This window comes from Canis lupus, chromosome 15, assembly GCF_011100685.1.
Source record: "Canis lupus familiaris isolate Mischka breed German Shepherd chromosome 15, alternate assembly UU_Cfam_GSD_1.0, whole genome shotgun sequence".
In the NCBI taxonomy this organism is placed as follows: Eukaryota; Metazoa; Chordata; class Mammalia; order Carnivora; family Canidae; genus Canis; species Canis lupus.
Window position 1 is genome coordinate 31,949,708 of NC_049236.1, and position 19,740 is coordinate 31,969,447.

General features: G+C 43.6%; 1 protein-coding gene across 1 annotated transcript; it reads right to left on the minus strand.

Moving 5' to 3' along the window:
• Positions 1 to 16,792: 16,792 nt before the first annotated feature.
• On the minus strand, positions 16,793 to 18,734 carry CCER1 (coiled-coil glutamate rich protein 1). Its single transcript, XM_038559168.1, has 3 exons — positions 18,603 to 18,734; positions 17,565 to 18,473; positions 16,793 to 17,192 (listed from the first exon to the last, which is right to left on the minus strand). The coding sequence occupies exons 2-3, from the start codon at positions 18,240 to 18,242 to the stop codon at positions 16,902 to 16,904; spliced, it is 969 nt and encodes a 322-aa protein (XP_038415096.1). The 5' UTR covers positions 18,243 to 18,473; positions 18,603 to 18,734; the 3' UTR covers positions 16,793 to 16,901.
• Between the last annotated feature and the right edge of the window lie 1,006 nt (positions 18,735 to 19,740).

Consider the following 19,740-nt stretch of genomic DNA (forward strand, 5'->3'; position numbering starts at 1 on the left):
TTTGGTTTGGACACGGATCTTTCTGATCTCACTCTGCTCACAAGAGGGTAAAAATAATAGGACTGTTGGGGCCCAAAAGGAAGAGCGAGGGCTTCTCCAGCTGCCTTCTCCCTCGAGGTGGTCTCTCCTCTTCCAGGGGAGCTTCAGATAAAAACTTGCTGAAAGGACAATTATGGGAGCCTCAACTGAGCCTCGCAGAATCATCTGGGAAGCTTGTTAAATATGTACATTCTTACACCTCTTGCCAGCTCTCTCATATCCCAATCACCAGGGTGCGATCCAGAAATCTTACTTAATAAGATCTCTGGATATTTTCACATTATAATGTTTGGGAGTCACACATTTTTTAAAAAATATTTTATTTATTTATTTATTTATTCATGAGAGACACACAGAGAGAGAAACAGAGATACTGGCAGAGGGAGAAGCAGGCTCCTTGCAGGGAGCCCAATGTGGGACTTGATCCCAGGACCCCAGGATCACGACCTGAGCCAAAGGCAGATGCTCAACCACTGAGCCACCCAAGCATCCCTGAGTGCCACACATTCTAACTCTCAAAATATCACAAACCAGTTACTGAGCCTTACTGATCCTTGGTTTCCATCTTTGTGAATTGAAGATAGTTATACTCACCTCATAAGATCATTGTAAAGGTTAAATTAGAGAAAACCAAGACAAGAGATAGGGAGCTTGCAATGCTTAGTGCTATTTTTAATCATGGCTAGTAACCCCGAGTTCCTGGTTTTCCAGGCTGATCTTGTTGAAAAACACAGGATTTGAGGATGTCTTTAAGACAGCAGGTCAAGGGATAGATCATGAAATTTAGACATATCACTGATTAAAATGAAGCCAGAAAAGATTTGGCAGGAGTGAAAGAAAAATGAGTGTTTAGGGTGCTGAGAGTCAGTGAAATCAGAGAAAAATGTGCAGTGAGCTGCCATGGACAGCTGGTGAGCTGGAGAGTAGAGAAGAAGGTGTGCTTTCTTTCCTCAGACTTCTAGAAGGGAAATTGTGTGTGTGTGTGTGTGCATGTGTGTGTAGCTATGTGCCTGTGTGTATGCATATAAACGGGTTGGAAATGTGATGATAGCACCATGAAAAGTGCATGACGTCAGCTGCAAAAGTCATGAAACGTGAAACACGAGACCATTTGATATGGGGCAATGTAAAACTCTCGAGCCAACATCAAAACCCTATTCTCCTTCATCCAAACAATCTGTTCCTCTTCCCTAAAAAAATAAGTTGTGCTTCTCTTTATGAGAGCAAGGAGTTGGAGAACAAAACGAGAAAGTTGCCAAAGAATAAGGAAGTTAGAATTGAAGATGGCACTGGTCTTGGGCTTTCCAAATATGGCAAGACCAGGGTGTGATGACAAATCACACACAGTGATGAGGTGGACAGGAAGGCCAGTGGGATTGAGGCCAAGGGCCTCAGATGTGGCTATGACAGTATGGGATCCCACCAGAGCTAGGGGGATGGCAGGGTTTCTGGGTGGGAGGTGTAGGAAGACTGAGCTCTGGAGGCAATAAAGTGATCACGGAGCTAGAGGGTGTTCAAGTGCCCAGTCGGTGAGGAGGAGGGGAAAGGGGTCAAGGGCTTTGGTCATGGTCATGGTGGACACTTCACTCCCATTAGGCTAAAAAGAGTCATGGGGGTTGTAGAACAGGGATTATGCCTCCTACCCAGACCCTGGTCCCCCCACCCCCACCCCGAACAGGAGAGGATAAGCAGTGTATGCTCAGGCAGTTTCAAGGGAAGCCAAGAGCCTCAAAGGATCATCAGACGTCTGAAAGGCAGAAGGTTCCATCTGTCAAAAGGTTGAGATGCTGGGAAAGCCGTTGACCTGATGGGGCAGGCAGGCTTCCCGAGGATGTTCCTGGTGCCCTCAAGCAGGGCCTTGCTCTCAGAGGGAGACTCTGCTCTTGGACATTGCCTTGACATTCTTAGCCATCTTTGCATTTGTTTTGTCAATGAAAATCTGATGGAACAATGGAGAACGTGTGCGAGCTTGGAACCTCAGCTCACCTCCTGCCCTGCCTCCCTGGACAAGGCCTCAGCCACCTACTGTTAGGCCACTGTTGGACCAGCACAGGATTTTGACAAGTGACATGGCTCTCAGCCCCTTGGAATTATTTGGCAAGCACCTCCTGTCACTTCAAACGGAGAGCTGCTGGCCACACCGACAGACCATCTCCTTCCTTGGTGTGAAGCTTCTTAGAGACGAAGTTGGCAACCAGGTGACTCAAGTCATAGGAAGGGTGATTTACACAAAGGCTCTGCCCACCCGGAAAGACCCACATTTCTCCAGTCCTGTGACCTGCCTCTAATAGAAATGACCAAAGATAATCCCAGGAATCCTGTTAGCTCAGGACCAACCTTATTTCCCTCAGTAACACATCATCATCATCATGGCCAGAATTCATAGTTTCCATTCTTAAGGAAAATAAAATGTTATAATATACTTCCACTGTAAAAAAAAAAAAAAGCTCCCCAGCCTACTCCCCCACTGCTCAGTGACTGCTGCTACTCCCTCACACACACTGAGGGACCAGGTAGGGGCTTGGGGATGAATAAGGGGGGTCGGGAATGCAAGCCCCACACCGAAAGCGGTTGGGCAGGGCCTGGGTTCTTGTGAGGGGTCTGTGCTTGTACCTCACCAGAGGGAGCACAACATTAGTTTTTAAAACCACCATGACTGGTTTTTAAAAGAGACCAGAGAAGAAAGGAAAAAGCATTCCCCACCCCCGCTTCTTCATGCAAGGGGCCCTACGGTTACGGTTACGTTGTGCACTGGGCCCTACAATCATGCAACTGGCCCCAACTAGAGGTTTCCAAAGGTAACAAAGGAAGATCACACAGAAGGGCAAGGAGGAGGGGACAAGGGGGACATCCATGGGACTCAAGAGGAGGGCGGCTGGCTAAACAGCAGGGGATGATGGGCCTTGCATTTTGAGCCGTGCCAAGGAGAAGATTGTGAGAGAGATGGAAACCACCCTGTCAAAGATCCAAATGGAAGGCTGGCAGGAATTTTAGTGTGAGTGCCCTGAACCCTGGTGCTTACCTTTATTGCTCGTGGCCTCTGCTCAGGACACCAATCAGAAAGTCGGGAGCTTCTCATAAGTTGGTTCAATAAATCCTTTCCCAGCGGCTCCCTAGACAAACCACTTCCAATCTCAAACAGCTCCTCTTGCCGGATGCAGCAGATTGCAGAGGGGGCAAGGTGGAGGCCATGGGGGGTGGTTTAGGGGGGTCGGGGGGGGGGGGGGCGGTAGGGGCAGGATTAAATCTCATTGTAAAGAGCTGGGTGTAGCCCAGACTTATTGAGCTTACAAAGGAAAAAACGAAAAGGCTTTGAATCCTGGTTTTTCAGGTGCCAATTTCTAAACTGATTAAAGACTCTAATTTCTTTGAGGTTTATCTGTAAAACGAGGATGGTGATCACTCTTGCTTCCGAGTACCTGTGTCTGTCTTGCCAATAGCTACATAAATATTAATTGGTACTCGAAGTCTATATAGTTTTTTTCTTTCTTTCTTTCTTTTTTTTTCTTTTTCTTTTTTTTTTTTTTTTTTGATAGATTACTGGATCCTTCGGATTACTCTGTGACAGCATTTAGGAGAGACACATAGGAGTCATGCTTCATGACTGCCAGGCCCACATCTCTGGAAGGTTAAAGCTTTAGGGTGGAGCCCTGAAAATGTTAAACACAAACAGAGCTAAAGTGAAAGGTGAAGTTCCAACACAGAGGAAAGCTAAGTTTATACATACAGATGTCAAGTGTGAATGCATGAATGTCCTAGAATATATATATATTATATATATATATAATACATATATAATATATATATAATAGATTAAGAAGGTGGGAAGAAAAGGAAAAGGTCTTATCTTTCTGAGTTTTAGAATACTTTCTACTCTATGCCATTCATCAACAGCGAAGGAGTCTCTTTGTGTTCTTGTCCCTTTTTCCTTTCCATATATCATGGAAGGGGCTAATATGTAAGTGGGCTTAGCCTTGCTCACCCACTTTTCCTTATTTATCAGTGGAATATCCACAAGAGAGCACCTGCGGGCAGCATGGGGGGAAAAAAAAACTATGACCAATCAAAAGAGACCAATGAAGCATCTCATTCAGTAATGATGTCAGGGTTTTACAAAAGGAGTGGAAGACGGTCCACAAATGAAAATTTGAGCAAAATGTTTCGGTCCCCTCTTAATCAATCAAATGTTTCTGAAACCTGTTTTCTCAAAGCGTGAATTTAACATTTTCGAGTAGGTCATGTTCACCTCTTCAATTTTGTCAGATTTGCAAATCGAACAGAATTGAAAATCCTAATGTGTGCCAAATTGTTTTGTTTTGTTTTGGGGTTTTTTGCTTTTTGTTTTTTTTCCTCTCGTGGAGATTAAAATAGGAAGTAGAGTAAGGTGTAGGCCTTGGGCCCTGACACCAGAGCAATTCCCGCAGGTGGCGGTGCTGGCGTCGCTTCTTTGAAAAGATCGCCACCCAGCGGAAATCATGAGTCAAAGCAACATCTGCAATGCACCACTCAGGCTGCAGAATATCTAATAACATAAAGAAGAAGAAAAACAGGTATTTCAGTGGATGAGGTGGGCCACCTAGGAAACACATATGAGGTCGTGGGCCTAGTATGTGTATTTTTGCATGACTTATTTATCTATTTCATTCCTAAGTACTATTAAAACTGCATATAGCTTTCCTTTACTCATTAGGGTTTGACTTCTAATTTTTTTCCCCTTCATACCTGGAAATACTTTTAGAATATTGATATCCTGATATTTGACTGCAGGGGCAAAATTTACATTTGGGGAAAAATCCTCAATTTTAAAATAATCGGTAATTTAATTAGTACCCCCCGAAAATGTTTAAGAGCCTGACATACTAAAAACATTCTATCTCCGTTAGGTCTTAGAAATTAACAAAAAACAATTTTCCTTAAACTCCTCTGTTTCTGAGCATTTATGACTAGGTTCCAAATCATAGCAAGTAGGGCAGGAGATATTTTAGTTGGTTGATTCAGGTAGAAATTGGTTAATTTTCTTGGCTTCAATTTCTGATGGTTTTCAATCGCAGCAATTTCTGAAAGCATATTTAACGTGAAATATGATCCATGTAGTGATCTTTTTTTTTTTTTTTTTTTTTTTTTTTTGCTAGGTAGCAAATATGGGAACTTAAAAGAAAGCAACAGATCTTTAAGGTAGGTAGGTTTAAACGGATGATTTAGCAGCTATAAGAAACGTATATCCTATTTTTTTAAAAAAGGAAAAGCTGCCAACCTCAAAAGTTAACTCCCTTAAGAAGCCCCTAAAAATGATTTCGCATTAAGTCAGATTCTGAAGATAACAATTTTTGGTTGATTAGATTCCTCTGGGTTATCAATTTTCAAAGTGTCTAGACTTATGGAGTCGGAAAGAGTATAAACAGGGAAAAGACAACTTCATGGATATTTGAAGTTTTATTGTGCTTTGTTTACCCTCATTAGATCTGTTGTCACACTGTTGGGTGACTGTCTATTAACTCATCAATCTCCCCAAGAAATGATAAGCTCCTTGGAAGCAGAGACTATTTTTTATATGCAATCATTCTAGAGTGCCATTTGGCCGGTGTCTGTTCTAATTAATTGATACTCATAGTATCCACTGGTGGTTAAAAATTTTGAATATAACTCTTAGATATTATCCATAGCACTTAGAATAGTCCCTGACATTTTAGGAAGGACACAAAACACAATGGGTGAGCGAATGAACGGATGGCCTCTCAAATTGGATCTACCCTCTGCTTTAAGTGTACGTTTATTGAATGCATCACTCTGCCCCCTCACACAAATATCTCTTACTTAAGTTAATCTCCTGTAGAAGGTGTGATTAACATTTGTAAGGCAAAGGCAAACATAAATTATTCTTCTCTTTTATTTTTTTCTTTAAACATTTTATTTATCTCTTCATGAAAGGCAGAGAGAGAGAGAGAGAGAGAGAGAGAGAGAGGCAGAGACACAGGCAGAGGGAGAAGCAGGCTCCATGCAGGGAGCCTGATGTGGGACTCGATCCCGGGTTTCCAGGATCATGCCCTGAGCCTAAGGCAGGTGCTTAACTGTGGAGCCACCCAGGCGTCCCTATTCTTCTCTTTTTTAGATCATCACTAGCCTCAGCATCTTTATCGTTAATCAATCAATAAAGGAAAACTAAAGGGAACTATTTTGTCATATGAAATTATAAATGTGTCTATAAATGTACATAGACACGTACATAATATACACATATTACAGCATATGTATTATAGTATGCATTAGTACATAACATATAATTATACAGATGCATGTAAATATAATCTTAGGAATAAGTAGTGTATTTAGTAATGGAATGGAAAAGATTTTTAGGGCGTCCGGGTGGCTCAGTAGGTTAAGCATCTGACACTTGATCTCAGCTCAGGTCTCACAGTTATCAGTTCAAGCTGTGCATTGGGCTCCATTGAGCTCCATGCTGGGTGGACCCTACCTAAAAAAAAAAAAAAAAAAAAAAAAAAAAAAAGAAATCTTAGGTGTATTACCATTAATTATAAGTTCATCTACCTGGATAAGTATACTCGATGTCTGATCGTTGCCTAATGACATTATTTAAAGGACTGGACAGCCCACATGTAACATACCTATATTTATGTTCAACTTAGTGAGCACTAATGATCTTCTGTTGGCAAAGTAGCTGTGTTATGAGTGTAAACGTTAGTGTCCTATAGTTTTTGTAAAGAAGTGGCTAATAATAACGAACCACCTAAATGCTAAAAAATTCTGCGTTCTAAAACACACTTGACTTCAAGGATTTTAGCAAAATCCTTGTGAATCTGTCTGGTGTATGTCATCGAGACCAATCTGCTTTCTCTCTCCAGCCTGTATCAGCAATGCATCACCACATATCATCCCCCTCCAATCTTATCCTGTTCTGTTTCCACAGGCCTCCCTTTCCCTCTAAGTCACCGGCTTTGCTACACTGGACAAACTAATCCATGCTAATTTATTCACTGGGTATTATTCATTGTCAACTCTCTCCTGACAAGTGCAGAATGTAGTAGTTGATCCATAAAGAAAAAAGCTGTCTTCAACTAAAGGAGTAGTGAGGCTTAAGGTACAGTTGTTTAGGTTAGAGAAAACAGAAACAGGACGTTGACCAGTGGAAACTATTCTGGAAAAAGAATTTTAAAGTACCACGAAATTTAAATTCCCTGTCTTACACCGTATTTACGGCTGGGTGTGATGGTAATGAGTGGCAGAGGAGTTGTAACACCTTACCTGGTATTATTCCTAGCTAATTCCCTATTTCCTCTGAAGTTTCATCCACATTTCCTATTGAAATCCTTGCCTCCTCTCATTCCTGATACTTTATATCGTGGTGAAACTTTCTCAGCTTTTACACTTGGACTCTTCATTATATCCAAAGCTTTTTCTTTTCTTTCTTTTATTTCTTGTGAGGGGAGGGGAGGGGAGGGGGAGTGGAGGGGGTGGGTGGGTGGAGGTAGGGGAGGTGGGGAGGGGGGGGGGGAGGGGAGGGAGGGAGAGGCGGGGGGTGAGTGGAGGGTAGGGATCTTAGGGAGGAATGATGAAGGCTGAGCATTTGGCATCTTCCTGCATTCCTTATTCCTTCCTTTCTCTTCTTGTCGTTCTTTCTTTCTTTCTTTCTTTTTTCTTTCTTTCTCTTCTTTCTTTCTTTCTTCTTTCTTTCTTTCTTTCTTTCTTTCTTTCTTTTCTTTCTTTTCTTTCTTTCTTTTCTTTTTTTTTATCATCCAAAGCTTTCAACTGACCTCCTCATATTGGCTCCTGCTTCTATTTTCTGTATTTTCTAGTTTCTACTTTCCCCTACCAGTGACTGCCATGTGGCAGCCCTTGGGCTCTTATCCTGCCAGTAGCTAACAATTTTCCATTCCCACCCACTTCCATTAGTGACAGCCGATTCCTAATTGAGAGAATTAAGAGCTCTGCGATCAGAACGTGCTTTCTACTCTCACCTTAGAAGAAAGGCGAAAAGGGGCCAGGAAACGGCTCTAATGATGTGAATATTCTAGCACAGTTTGGCACTCCGCTTCTCGTCTCTCTTGAAAAACGTTTCATCCCATAAATAATTTATCACAGAACCTTCGGACATCAATTACTGAGACTCAGCATTTTTTTCAGGACAGGATTACAACGTGCAGTATGACTGCAGACGTTTGACTTTGGAATATTCACTTTGAATTATATGCCCTTGAATGCTCTGAACTGAATTGGAAATTTCATCATACTCCCCTCCATTTCAAGGAGCAGAGCAAGACCGGGGAGGGGGGGTGGTGGTGGTTCCAACCTGGGTCATCAATTGGCCTTGCAACCTTGACTGCAGGAGCTGTTCTGAGTAGCTGTGTGCTTCAGCTTTCTCACTGCTAAACAGGGTTGCATGGCACACAGCTCCTGGCACAGGGTAAGGACTCGGCCAATGTTAACTTTAAATGTGGCATAAAATAAATGTTTACATTTCCAAACCAAGTACTTTGCATTGCAGAATTATAATAAACTTAAAATGTATTTTCAGGTGCACTTTAAGAGGAGAGTTGTCGCTGTGAGCTTTAGCAATCATGGTTCATATTTGTGATTCTGTGCCCCAAAAAGCCAGGGCCACCAGCTTCCTTCTTACATTAAGGGACTTTGTGTTCAGTTCCTATGAGGATCTGTCTGTCCACAAGGACCTGCCTGTTGTGTGACTCAGAGCTAAGGGTGCAAGAGATGCTCTCCAGCCTTCCTGCTGAAAACGGCTTCAGTACCCACATCACAAAATAAGTCACTATGCTTCCCTATGAGAACTACTTTGATCACCGTAGATCATTTCATAGATTTCATTTTATTTTTTCATAACACGAAAGACATCTATTGAGGGCTTTTCATAGGCAAGAATCTGCACTGAAAATAGAAAATCAATTCTTTGCCCTGGGGGATTTCCTAGGCAGAAGAGAACCACTGAAAATGATAATTTTAAAAGGATAATGGAATTATGAGTGAAGTGAGTGTGAAGGAAGTACAAAGCAGGAGCACTTGCTCTTTCCGGAGGTGCTCAGAGCAATTGATGAGCGCATTACTAGGCTAGTTGGAAATGTGGAAACTGCTTCTCAGGCTGAGACAGAGCCAATCCTTAGCACTGATTTATGCTCCCAATAGAAGTGGGTAAGCAGCTGGAAAGAGCTGGAAATGGGACAGTAATAAAAATATTAATTATCCTCTGGATGCCAGACAAATAAGCAGGTTTGTCTCTTTCCCTAATAAGTTGTGCTCTAATTAGTGTCTGTGATCGTTAATAAATTAAATGATGCTCAAGTCCCAGGAGGTAATCGACTATCACAGGTCCTGCATGTAAAACGAGGCCAAAATAACATAACACTGTATGTCAATGACTGAAATAAATATAAAAACTTAAATTTTAAAAAATATACATAAAATAAGTAAAACTAGGCCAATGGACACATACTCTTTATTTCTCAGGATAAGAGTATTAAGCATCATTTATTTCAGCGACGTGGACTTAAAATTTAAGCATATAAAGATCTATTCCAAATTTGTTGTCCCTTCTGCTCTTGATATTAAAGTCAAAACAAATACACCATCAGTACAGAGTGCTGATGTTAACTAGAGGTCTAAATGTTAAAAGGAATTCAAAACAGATTGTAATAATACCATTAGATAAACTTTTATTATAAATATGAAAATAATAATTTGTGGAATCCAAGACTCTTGTAGGTCTCTTTTCTTTCTTTCTCTTATAAACTTTGATAGTTTATATTAATATTTAGTTTCATAGGTCAAAAGGACACATTTTACTATTATTAAAGTCCAAAATATCTGGCAACACATTCAAATAAATGATACAAATATCTCCATATGGAGCTTTGTGCTAACATCTTTAAAAATATTCCTTTTCTATGTATTAATATATGTGTCCCCCCAAAAATGTATCTGTAAATACAACAGGAACACCGTGATCATTTTAGTTCACATCTAAAAGTTTCACCTTTGCCACTAGATGGCACCTATATATTAATAGTTGAAGAGCATATGTACCGAAAGAAGACAAAACTGAGTAAATTTTTTAAAAGTTCAAAACGAACTAGGGGTGGTGGAAGGGGAGGAGGATGGGGGGTGGGGGTGAATGGGTGATGGGCACGGAGGGGAGCACTTGACAGGATGAGCACTGGGTGTTATTCTGTATCTTGGCAAATTGAACACCAATAAAAAATAAATGTATTATTAAAAGCAAAACAAAACAAAAAAAGTTAGTTTGACTTTGTTTTGTATTTAAATTTTTGTCCTGGTATATACTTTACGGTGATGGGTTGATTGCTGGAAATATTGTGGAATTCACAAAATTTTTTTTAAGAAAAGGAAAACGTGATTTAGTTTTATTTATTTTATTTTATTTATTTAAAGATTTATTTTTATTTGAGAGGGAGAGAGAAAGAAAGAGAGAGAGAAGGTGAGCACAAGCAGGGGGAGGGGCAGAGGGAGAGAGAATCTCAAGCGGACTCCCCAATGAGAGTGGAGCCCAATGTGGGCCTTGATCTCACTACCCTGAGATCATGACCTGAGCCAAATTCAAGGCTCAACCCTCAACCAACTGAGCCACCCAGGAGCCCCTGATATTTTTATTTTTTAAAGAATAAATAAAATGTGAACATTGACTTTAGAAAATCCACTCAGGGTGGGAGAATGTAGATCCACTTAGTCCTGACCTCAGCTTGTCATTTTATATTTTCTCACAGCTCAAGGGAATGTTACAATCGAAAGAAAGTTAAAACAAAACAAAACAAATACAATTATATATAGCAGCATTCATTTTGCTTTTGGCAGTGCTATTCATGGCAAAGGACATATGAAGTCTAATAGTGATTTTTGTGAGAATTGATGAATTAAATTAACACCAGCAAAAAGTCTTGGATTACTAGTACTAAAAGTGACATGCAAAAAATCTAAATGTATTCATAGGAGAGAATATTCCAATATTTCATGATAACGGAAGTATCAATTATTATAAAAAAGTTCAAATGCCACATGAAAATGACACAAGATGCAAATATTAATACCATAAGACAGAACCTTCTATAATGTTACAGTGTTATGACTAATACCCAGGGGTATTACACCCCTACAAAATTAGCTACCACCCCTGTGAATATTTTTCTAACCTAAAATTTTGATTTTGGTTTAATTATAGATGAGAAGCAACACAACATCTAAAACTAAATTGTCCCAATCGAGTGTTTTGTTTCCCATCAGATATATGTAGATTGACACACACACATATATAAAGTTATTAATCAACAGTTTCTAAGATCTTCATCATATGACTTATAGAAATGATTAAACTACTACTAAGAATTATAATTAAGACAGGAATAGTAGTTTCTCTTCCTTAGGCGCTATTATTACCAACCCCACATTGAAGAGACCATAATCTTTTCTCCTCCCCTTGGAACTCAGGTCAAACTTATTAAAGGAAACTTTGTTCCTACACAGGTTGTCTTGAAGAAGACAACAGGGAGAGATGTTCCAATACTACAATGGGCTCATCACTGTAAACTCCAAACAGAGGACTTGGGTCCTGAAACAATTTATTACTTTGAGTTTCAGCTCCTTCATCTGTATTAGGAAAGTAAAGCGTTAGTTCACAGTGTGGCTATATGGTTAAATGTGATAATGGGGGTTAAGAATCTCACATATGCTTACATGGTTTCTGAAATACTAAGATCTCTGTCCTGAATAGCTGATGTGTTCTACGTAGATGGCTTATGGCAGGTATTTAATATTTATTGGGATTTTCATCATCTTTGAGCTTACATAGGACAGAACCTTCTTCTTTAAGCATTATTATGCATGTGTTTGATTTTGAAAAGATGCGTTGCCTAATATGAAAAAGAATGAGCCTGACTTGAGTGGGCCATTCTTAGCACTACTAGCTCTTCGGGTATGGAGGTCAGCCATAAAAAAGAAGGAAACATCACTGGCCTGGCGAAAGGGAGAGATGGTAAAGAACAGAAAGTTCCAGCTGCAGAGATTTAACTGATTTGATCATCCTGCACAACGGTAAGTGCAGCTCAAAGTAATGCATTGGATTAGTTATCTATGGGGGGAATGAGACAGTTAATGAATCATTTAATTATCTGAGGTTTTACGTTTGTAGTTGCTTCAATTACTAACAAGTGACGTTTAGACACCACTAATATGTCAACTGTCTCACCTGTGCATTTACTAAATTCTTATTCTGATGACAAGTAGGTACTGAATATCACTGTTCTGAATGTTAAGTTATTGACCCATTTAGTCTTCAAAATCTCATTTACTCTCATGAGGTAGATACTACCAATGAAGAAAATGAGAGGTCAAAATTTCAGTAACATGCCTAAGGTCACCAAGTAGTAAATGGAAGACATTTCGAAGTTACAGACCAAGAGCTTTATCATTAACTTCCCACAAGGGCTCTGTGATGGCACAAATCCCCCAAAAACAGAGCTTCTAGATCTCTAAGGTGCATGAGTATCACCTAAAAGTCTTGCTACAAAGCAGATTCTAACCCAGTAGGTTTGAGTGGAGGCTGAGCATCTAACAAGATCTCAGGTGGTATCAATACTGTGGGGTCCATGGACTACACTTTCAATGCTAAAGCGCCAGGCCCCTACATTTGCACACTATTTAACCGGGAGCCAAAACTGAATTTCTAGAGCAAGTTAGTTCACTCTTAGTTTAGTGGTGACAACGAAAATATCTAGGTATTTCAGTCCAATGGAACCGCAATGAGATGACGCTTTCTGAGCCTTGTTAATGAACCTACACTGGTCTAATGTTCACAAATTGGCATGATTATAAGATTAATTTAGCATATAATGATGAACAGTGATGTATAGTGTCTACTGCACTTCTTAAATACTGGGTTATTTGATCTTCATGGTAGGTCTGAGCGGTAATGGAGTAAGACAAGTACATTTGAGGACGCAGACCCAAGGTAAGTGGCTACTCCATGGGTCTTATGCAGCAGTGACCACACACAGATGCCCAAACTCTTCTCTTCCATCGCTGACCTTTATGTCTGGTTATGTTCCATTAACTGATTAAAAGTAAATAGGTGCAAAAATAAATAAAAAGGAAAAAAAATAAAAAAAATAAATAATAAATAAATAAATAAATAAATAAAAAGGAAAAAGACGCAGAACAATGACTGTACTAAAACAGGTAAGATGGAGCCACATTCCGGTATTGCTTTAAATACACAGATTACCAAAGCTGAAGGGAAGCATTAATATTAAGAGTAATTTTCTATTATTATTCCATTAATATGAATCTATCGAAATCGACATAGCTGCATATATAAGCTTTTTGTGCTGTTAAAATCAAAATTAAAGATGTTTTCTTAGTCCTATTCACTCCTTCGCCCCCAGACCACCTCTGAGATGACATTTGTACCATTTTTTCCCCAGACCCTCTCGGTTTGGTGTAGCTGGCAGGAAACTGGTTATTTCACCTCTTCTGTTTATTTTAATGGAATTAAATATGTTGCAATTACTTCTTTCCCATGCAGATGTTAAAAATTTTATGAAACTATACTCAGAGTTGATCTCTAAATGTCAGATGTCTTTGCATCCTTAGAAGACTAGTATTTTCACAGAAAAAAAAAAATCCCTCTGAGTTACTGTGGAGACAAAGTAATGAAGATAAATCAAAAAACGCTGTCAGTCAGCAGGAAAGGAAAATTACCAGAATCTCTATATTTAAAAACACTTGAGAATAGACAGCAAAGATTCTTATCAAGCCTAGGCCTTCCAAACACATTTGTGATTTATAATGTTATTTTTTTCTTCTCATTGACAAAGGAAATAGTACCTCGATTCTTGACAGAAATGGCTGAGTGGCTCCTCCTTTTTTTTTTTTTTTTTTTTTTTAAATTCATGAGACACACACAGAGAGAGGCATTGACATGGACAGAGGGAGAAGCAGGCTTCCTGCGGGGAGCCTGATGTGGGGCTCGATCCCAGGACCCCGGGATCATGATCTGAGCTGAAGGCAGGCGCTCAACCACTGAGCCCCCAGGAGCCCCAGTCGCACCTCTTTATCACTGTGTTCACTCATAGTTTGAATTGATTTGAAGAAAAATGAGTTTACTTTGGAAAACTTGTGTTTTTGTCAAGTGTACACTTAACTCTAAAACTAACGACTAGGTTTATTCTGAGTTCGTACTGATGCTGAGTCATCAAGTTGTCCTGAACACGCCGTGCAGAGGTTCTCCATAGGAGTGCTCCAAGCATGCTAAGCAACAATCCCTAGGGCCCTGTCATTACCTGAGAGTGGGTAGGGAGGTGTCTGAAAAGTGTCATGATGGGTGTACTGGGATGCCTGTCCTCCCCCCCAAACCCCAGCATTATTTTCTTCATTTTAATGGGCCTTTAGGATTGGTGATAGGGCCATCACAATTATCTGGCTGCTAAAACAGAGTGTTCAGGTAGAGAATCATCAGTGACTAATCATTTTCTTCCTCCATTAATTTTTGCTGGTGCCTATTTCAGAAGATATAGGTTGTACAGAAGTGAATAGATAATAGAGCTTCTGTCTACTTCTGAAACTCTTCAGTGGCTGCTCCTTCAGGACACTCCTATTTCCGTCCTCAGTTCCTTGAAGGCACTGAGCTCCTCTCAGCTCTTGGCCTTTAGACTCACGCATGGTTCCCTCTGCACACAGTTAACATCCCTAGCTCTACTCTTGGGTTTCCTCGTGATCTGGATTTTCACAGCGATGCATCTCCTTGGCATTGCTTGCCGTGACTAATTTGTCTACCTCATTTAACGTGTCTTTCCTACTAAACTATCAGCAACATAAGAGTAGGGATTTTTTTTTTTCACCATTGTATCCTTATTAAAATTCACCTTGGTTGGCCCCTAATAGTATTTGTTGAATAATGGTTGGGGAAGTCGAGGAAATTCCTGAGGGACTGCTCATGCCTACATCCTCTACAATGGCTAGTGAAGAATGCTTTGTGCCTGTAAAGGTGGTTAATGTGTTATTTTTTTTTTTTAATGTGAAAGTAGAATCTTTTGTAATAATGAGCTGGGAATTGTCCGGATGTGATTATGAAGAAGCCCTAAATGAAATCCTAAGTCCTTAATGAAAACATACTTATGATATAGTGAATATTTGAATGTCTTGGATAAAGTATTTATGAGCTATGGTTTGCAAGGATCTGTGGACCAGTATCAGGAGCAGGACTCTTCGTTTCCCCCCTACATATATACATTAGAATGGAGCTAGTCTTAAACTACAATTATAGGTCACTCAGAAATTGCATCCTGGAGAAAGTCATGATCTTTTAGAGTATTATTAAATGTTTGGTTATCCATTGCGACAGTTTGGAATGTTCAGTGTCATTTGAAAATTCCCGCCATGTGTTAGTTGTTGCTTCTGTTCATCCTGTTGACCCCTGAAGCATTACTAATTAGATTTCTGATATTTAAATAATAGTGAAAAGCAGAGTGCTTTCATTTAACGCTATAATCATTTTTTAAGAGCTTAAGCTTATCCCCCCAAAAGCTGCAGTACGCTGGGATATATGAGTAAAAATCAATATCCAGGTGAGATATCACCATACAGTCTGCTCTTCACCAAATATTGAATTGTGATTCAAACTATACTTAGCACAGTTTGTTAAAAAAAAAAATGTAATTTTTGAGAAAGGTTCGAAGTCTTCACATTGAGGGATGTTCTGGAAATATGCTATGGATGGAAACTTTTATTAAGTTTTGAGAATTAAGTGCCCAGGAGGAAATGTATTGACTTCCTAAAAATGTTTGAATAAGAACTATTACTTTGAATAATGTATTCTCTGTAGGTAATTGTTTAGATATTAGAAACTAGCTCACACAGGCTTGCACTGAACACATCTTTGGTTTACTCTTCTTTGAAAGGAAGACCAACTGGGAAAGAAGATATTCCACCCCCAAAAGGCCAACAATCCTTTAAAAAATCCATTCTGCAAAAACTATTTTTATGGTTCCCGTGAACTCATGACAAGGAATATATCCAGGAACAAGGCTTCAAAATCTAAGCTATGTTCCATTGTTTGTAGTTACCTTGGATTTTAACTAGATGTACAAGTTGACTTCTGACCATGGGGAATCCTCTCCATGCATGGATTTATGGATTGTTGAGGCCATGGCAAAACCCAGTTCCACAGAAGCAACTTTGTGTTCTGAGGAAGATCTACAGACTGCGGCACAAGGAATATAAATGAGTGATGCCACGAGAGACAAGTGGGGTTAGCAAATTACAACCCTCAAAAACGAACTCTGAAGGTGGAGAATCTACGAGGAAAAATATTTTTTTGAAATATAGACATTCTTACATGGTGTCACTATGATGTTAAGAGCACTGACAGACATTCAGCAGCTACCGCGTGGGCTCCTGAAGCATGTAACCGCCAAAAAACCTGTTGATTCCAAGCTCAACTGTCTACTTGACAGTTGAATAAATCTGTTACCAAAGAAACAAAACCAAAACCAAAACAAAAAAGCACCCTAGAAAAACCTTCCAGCATTGCCAGAACTTAAAAAAAAAAAAAAATTGCCAGAATTGAAAAAAAAATCTTGTGTCTAGAGAGGAAAACACCAAATGAAACCATTCAAACTGCAGTAATAAAATATTTGGCCTTTAATCATTTCCGATTAAATTATATTTGAAAGCTGCCCCTCCCCCACCCATACTCATACACAAACACACCAGTTTCTGAACATTTTATGATGGCCAAAGAAGGGGTTTCCACTGGTATGTTTATTAATGGAACTCTTTTTTTTTTTTTTTTTTGGAACTGGTTTTCAATAAGTGGCTATTCCATTTTAGCCTCACATCAGTTCCATCCCATCCTCAATCCTTTTCCTGCTAACAGTTAATGTCTCAACCACGAGGAGGGCTTCCTGGGCCACTCTAGGAATGATCTGCTTGGGGCTTAAATAAGCACAGTTTAGAAAGTTCTCTCTCTCTTCCTCGGGCCCCACTAGGAACGACAAAGGCATTTGCAGAGGTAAATGGTTCTCTTCCTCTCTCGGCTCCTCCTCCTCCACGGCCTCCTCTTCTGTCTCCTCCTCCTCCTCCTGATCCTCCTCCTCCTCCTCCTGGTCCTCCTCCCCCTCCTCCCCCTCCTCCTCCTCCTGCTCCTCCTCCCCCTCCTCCACACAGTCAGCCTCTTCGACCTCCTCCTCTTCATCATCTGAGGCCTCTTCCTCCTCCTCCTCCTCCTGGCTCTCCTCCTCCTTCCCATCACACTCCTCGTTGTCACACTCGCACTCGCACTCCTCCCCCTCCTCCCCCTGCTCCTCCTGCCCCAGCGGTGCGGCGGGAGACCCGAGCTCCCGGTCGGGGTCGGGACTGAAGACGAGCGACGGGTCCTGCACGCCGCCGTACGGAGCGCCCCACGGGCCGGCGTCCTCCTCCTCCTCCTCCTCCTCCCGGTCCTCCTCCTCCTCCCGGTCCTCCTCCTCCCCCTCCCCCTCCTCGCCGCGGGGGGCCTCGTCGCTCTGGGAGGAGCCCCCGGGGGCGGCCTGCTGCCTCCGCAGCGCCTCCTGCTGGCGCTCCAGCTCCTCCTGCCGCATGTCCTCGTAGATCTGGTTCATGATGAACTGCGTGGTGTTGCGCGGCGCCCGCATGCCCGGCGCGCGCCACCCGTACAGGTTGACGGGCCGGAGCAGGGTGCTCAGCGCGGCGGGCGGGCGCGGCGGGGAGGGGCGGCGAGGCGGGCGGCGCGGGCCTCGACCCCGGCGGCCCCAGCGCTTCCTCCTGCCCGGGGGCCGCGCCCAGCCGCGCTTCCAGGGCCCGCGCCAGCACGAGCAGCAGCACAGGCAGACGGGGTGCAGGCCGTACACCCGGATCACTTGCACGCGGCCGGGCCGCCGCCAGAAGCCCCCGGGGGGCGGGCGCCAGGGCCCCCCGCGGCGCCCCCCGTTAGGGGACACGGCCCAGTAGGGCCGTCGGGGTGGCTGGAACCACGGGCCCGGGCCGTGCTGCTGCTTCGGCTGTTTCCAGGGGGGCTCATACTCAGACTTGGGGCCGTAGCGGCGGCGCCGCTTGTAAATCGGGGCGCCCCTGCGCCTTCGGTGGCAGGTGGACCAGGTGCGCAACGGGGCGGGGGGCGCCCAGCCGCCGCCCAGGTTACGAGGCTCCTCCCGTGTGTAGAGGGTCTGGGTCATCGCTCACGGAGCTCGGGGAGGTGGAAGCGGAAGCGCCCCGGAAGCTGCGGTCGTTTGGCCCGAGCCGAGGGTGTGCAGAGCCTCGGGTGTGCAGAGCCTCGTCCGCCTGCGCGGCGGCAGCACGTGCCGGTCTCCGTCCGCTCCGCTCGCTCGCTCGCTCGCGCTTGCTCCGCAGTCTCTCGTCCTGCGCCCCCGAGCGGTCCGGCCCAGGTGGGCTGGGGCTGGGTAAGGCTGGGGAGGGAGGGGGGGACGAAGGTGGTGGTGGGCGACGCACGGGGACACCCGCTCCCGGGGCCCCCCACGCCCGCCTCGGCGGAGGCGCCGGGAGCCTGGGAGCCGGGCAGGCCGGGGTGCGCGTACCTGGCGGCTCCCTCCCCACCCAGGCGCTTCCCCGTCGGGCCCGGGACCCGGCGGGACTGAGCGGGCGCGGGCGGCGCGGCCTTTAAATAGTGGCCGGAGGCCCCGCGTGCCCACCGCGTCCTTGGTTGCCCGGGGCGACAGCCAATCGGGGTCCAGGTCGTTCTCCTTGGGCGACGGGGGGCGGTTCGGGTGGAACCAGGTGCCGCGCGAGGGTTCGCAGGGGGCTTGTGACGCAGGATTTGAAAGGGGGCGACGGGGCCCGAGGCTGGGGGCAGTGCTCCCCAACTCCGAGGACGCTCGGGGCCGGTTCATGTGAAACCTGCGCACCACCTGGGGGTGCGGGGATGAGGCACCTGGGCCTAGAGTTGAACCTCTTGGCAGCGGGGTGTGGGGTTCGGGGTGGGGGACCTACCTTGTACATTGCAAAACATGCATCCTACACTTGGGGAGGTGGAAGGCCTAGAGGGGAAAGTGCCTGGTGTCAGGAAACTGGGCCCCACTCGTACCTTGGGGGCCGTGCACACTCCCCTAGCGCCTGGCAGTTGCAGCACCTCGTTCGTGAAACGCGAGCGCACACCCTGCTAGCCGTGCTGGCTCCCCGGGGGCCCCGGGCACACAGTCCTTAGGCCCGCGGGCTCTGTGAGCTTGGCATCGCCACCGCGCCCCCCAGCTCAGGGAATCCAGAAGTTAGTTTACCCGAGGTGGTCGGGATGAGGAGCTTTGCGGCCAGTATTCATTCATTCACTCATTTATTAAAGATTTTATTTATTTATTCATGAGAGACACACAGAGAAAGGCAGAGACATAGGCAGAGAGAGAAGCAGGCTCCGCATGGGGAACCCAATGGGGGACTGGATCCCAGGATCCCCGGACCACCCCTGAGCCAAAGGCAGATGCTCCACCACTGAGCCACCCAGGTGCCCTGGGGCCAGTATTTAAACCTCAGGCAGTTTGGCCCCCAACCCCAAATTCTTAACCATATGGCTGCGCTGGACTGCCCATTCACCCTTAAATAGGACTTTTGGGATGCGGACACGAAATCCTATGGGAAAACACTTTAGTAATTACGCTATGGCATGCAAATGTCCACTGCTTAAATAAATCATCCCAGGATGTCTGAGGGTGGTGGTGGTTATTC

What these genes read in the sequence shown, in the direction of transcription:
- CCER1 (XM_038559168.1), bottom strand. Translation starts at nt 18,242, where the DNA reads ATGACCCAGACCCTCTACACACGGGAGGAGCCTCGTAACCTGGGCGGC. An exon ending in GCTCCTCCCAGAGCGACGAG is followed by an intron (nt 17,193 to 17,564) that starts GCCCCCCGCGGC and finishes GAGGAGGAGGGG; the next exon opens with GAGGAGGGGGAGGAGGACCA.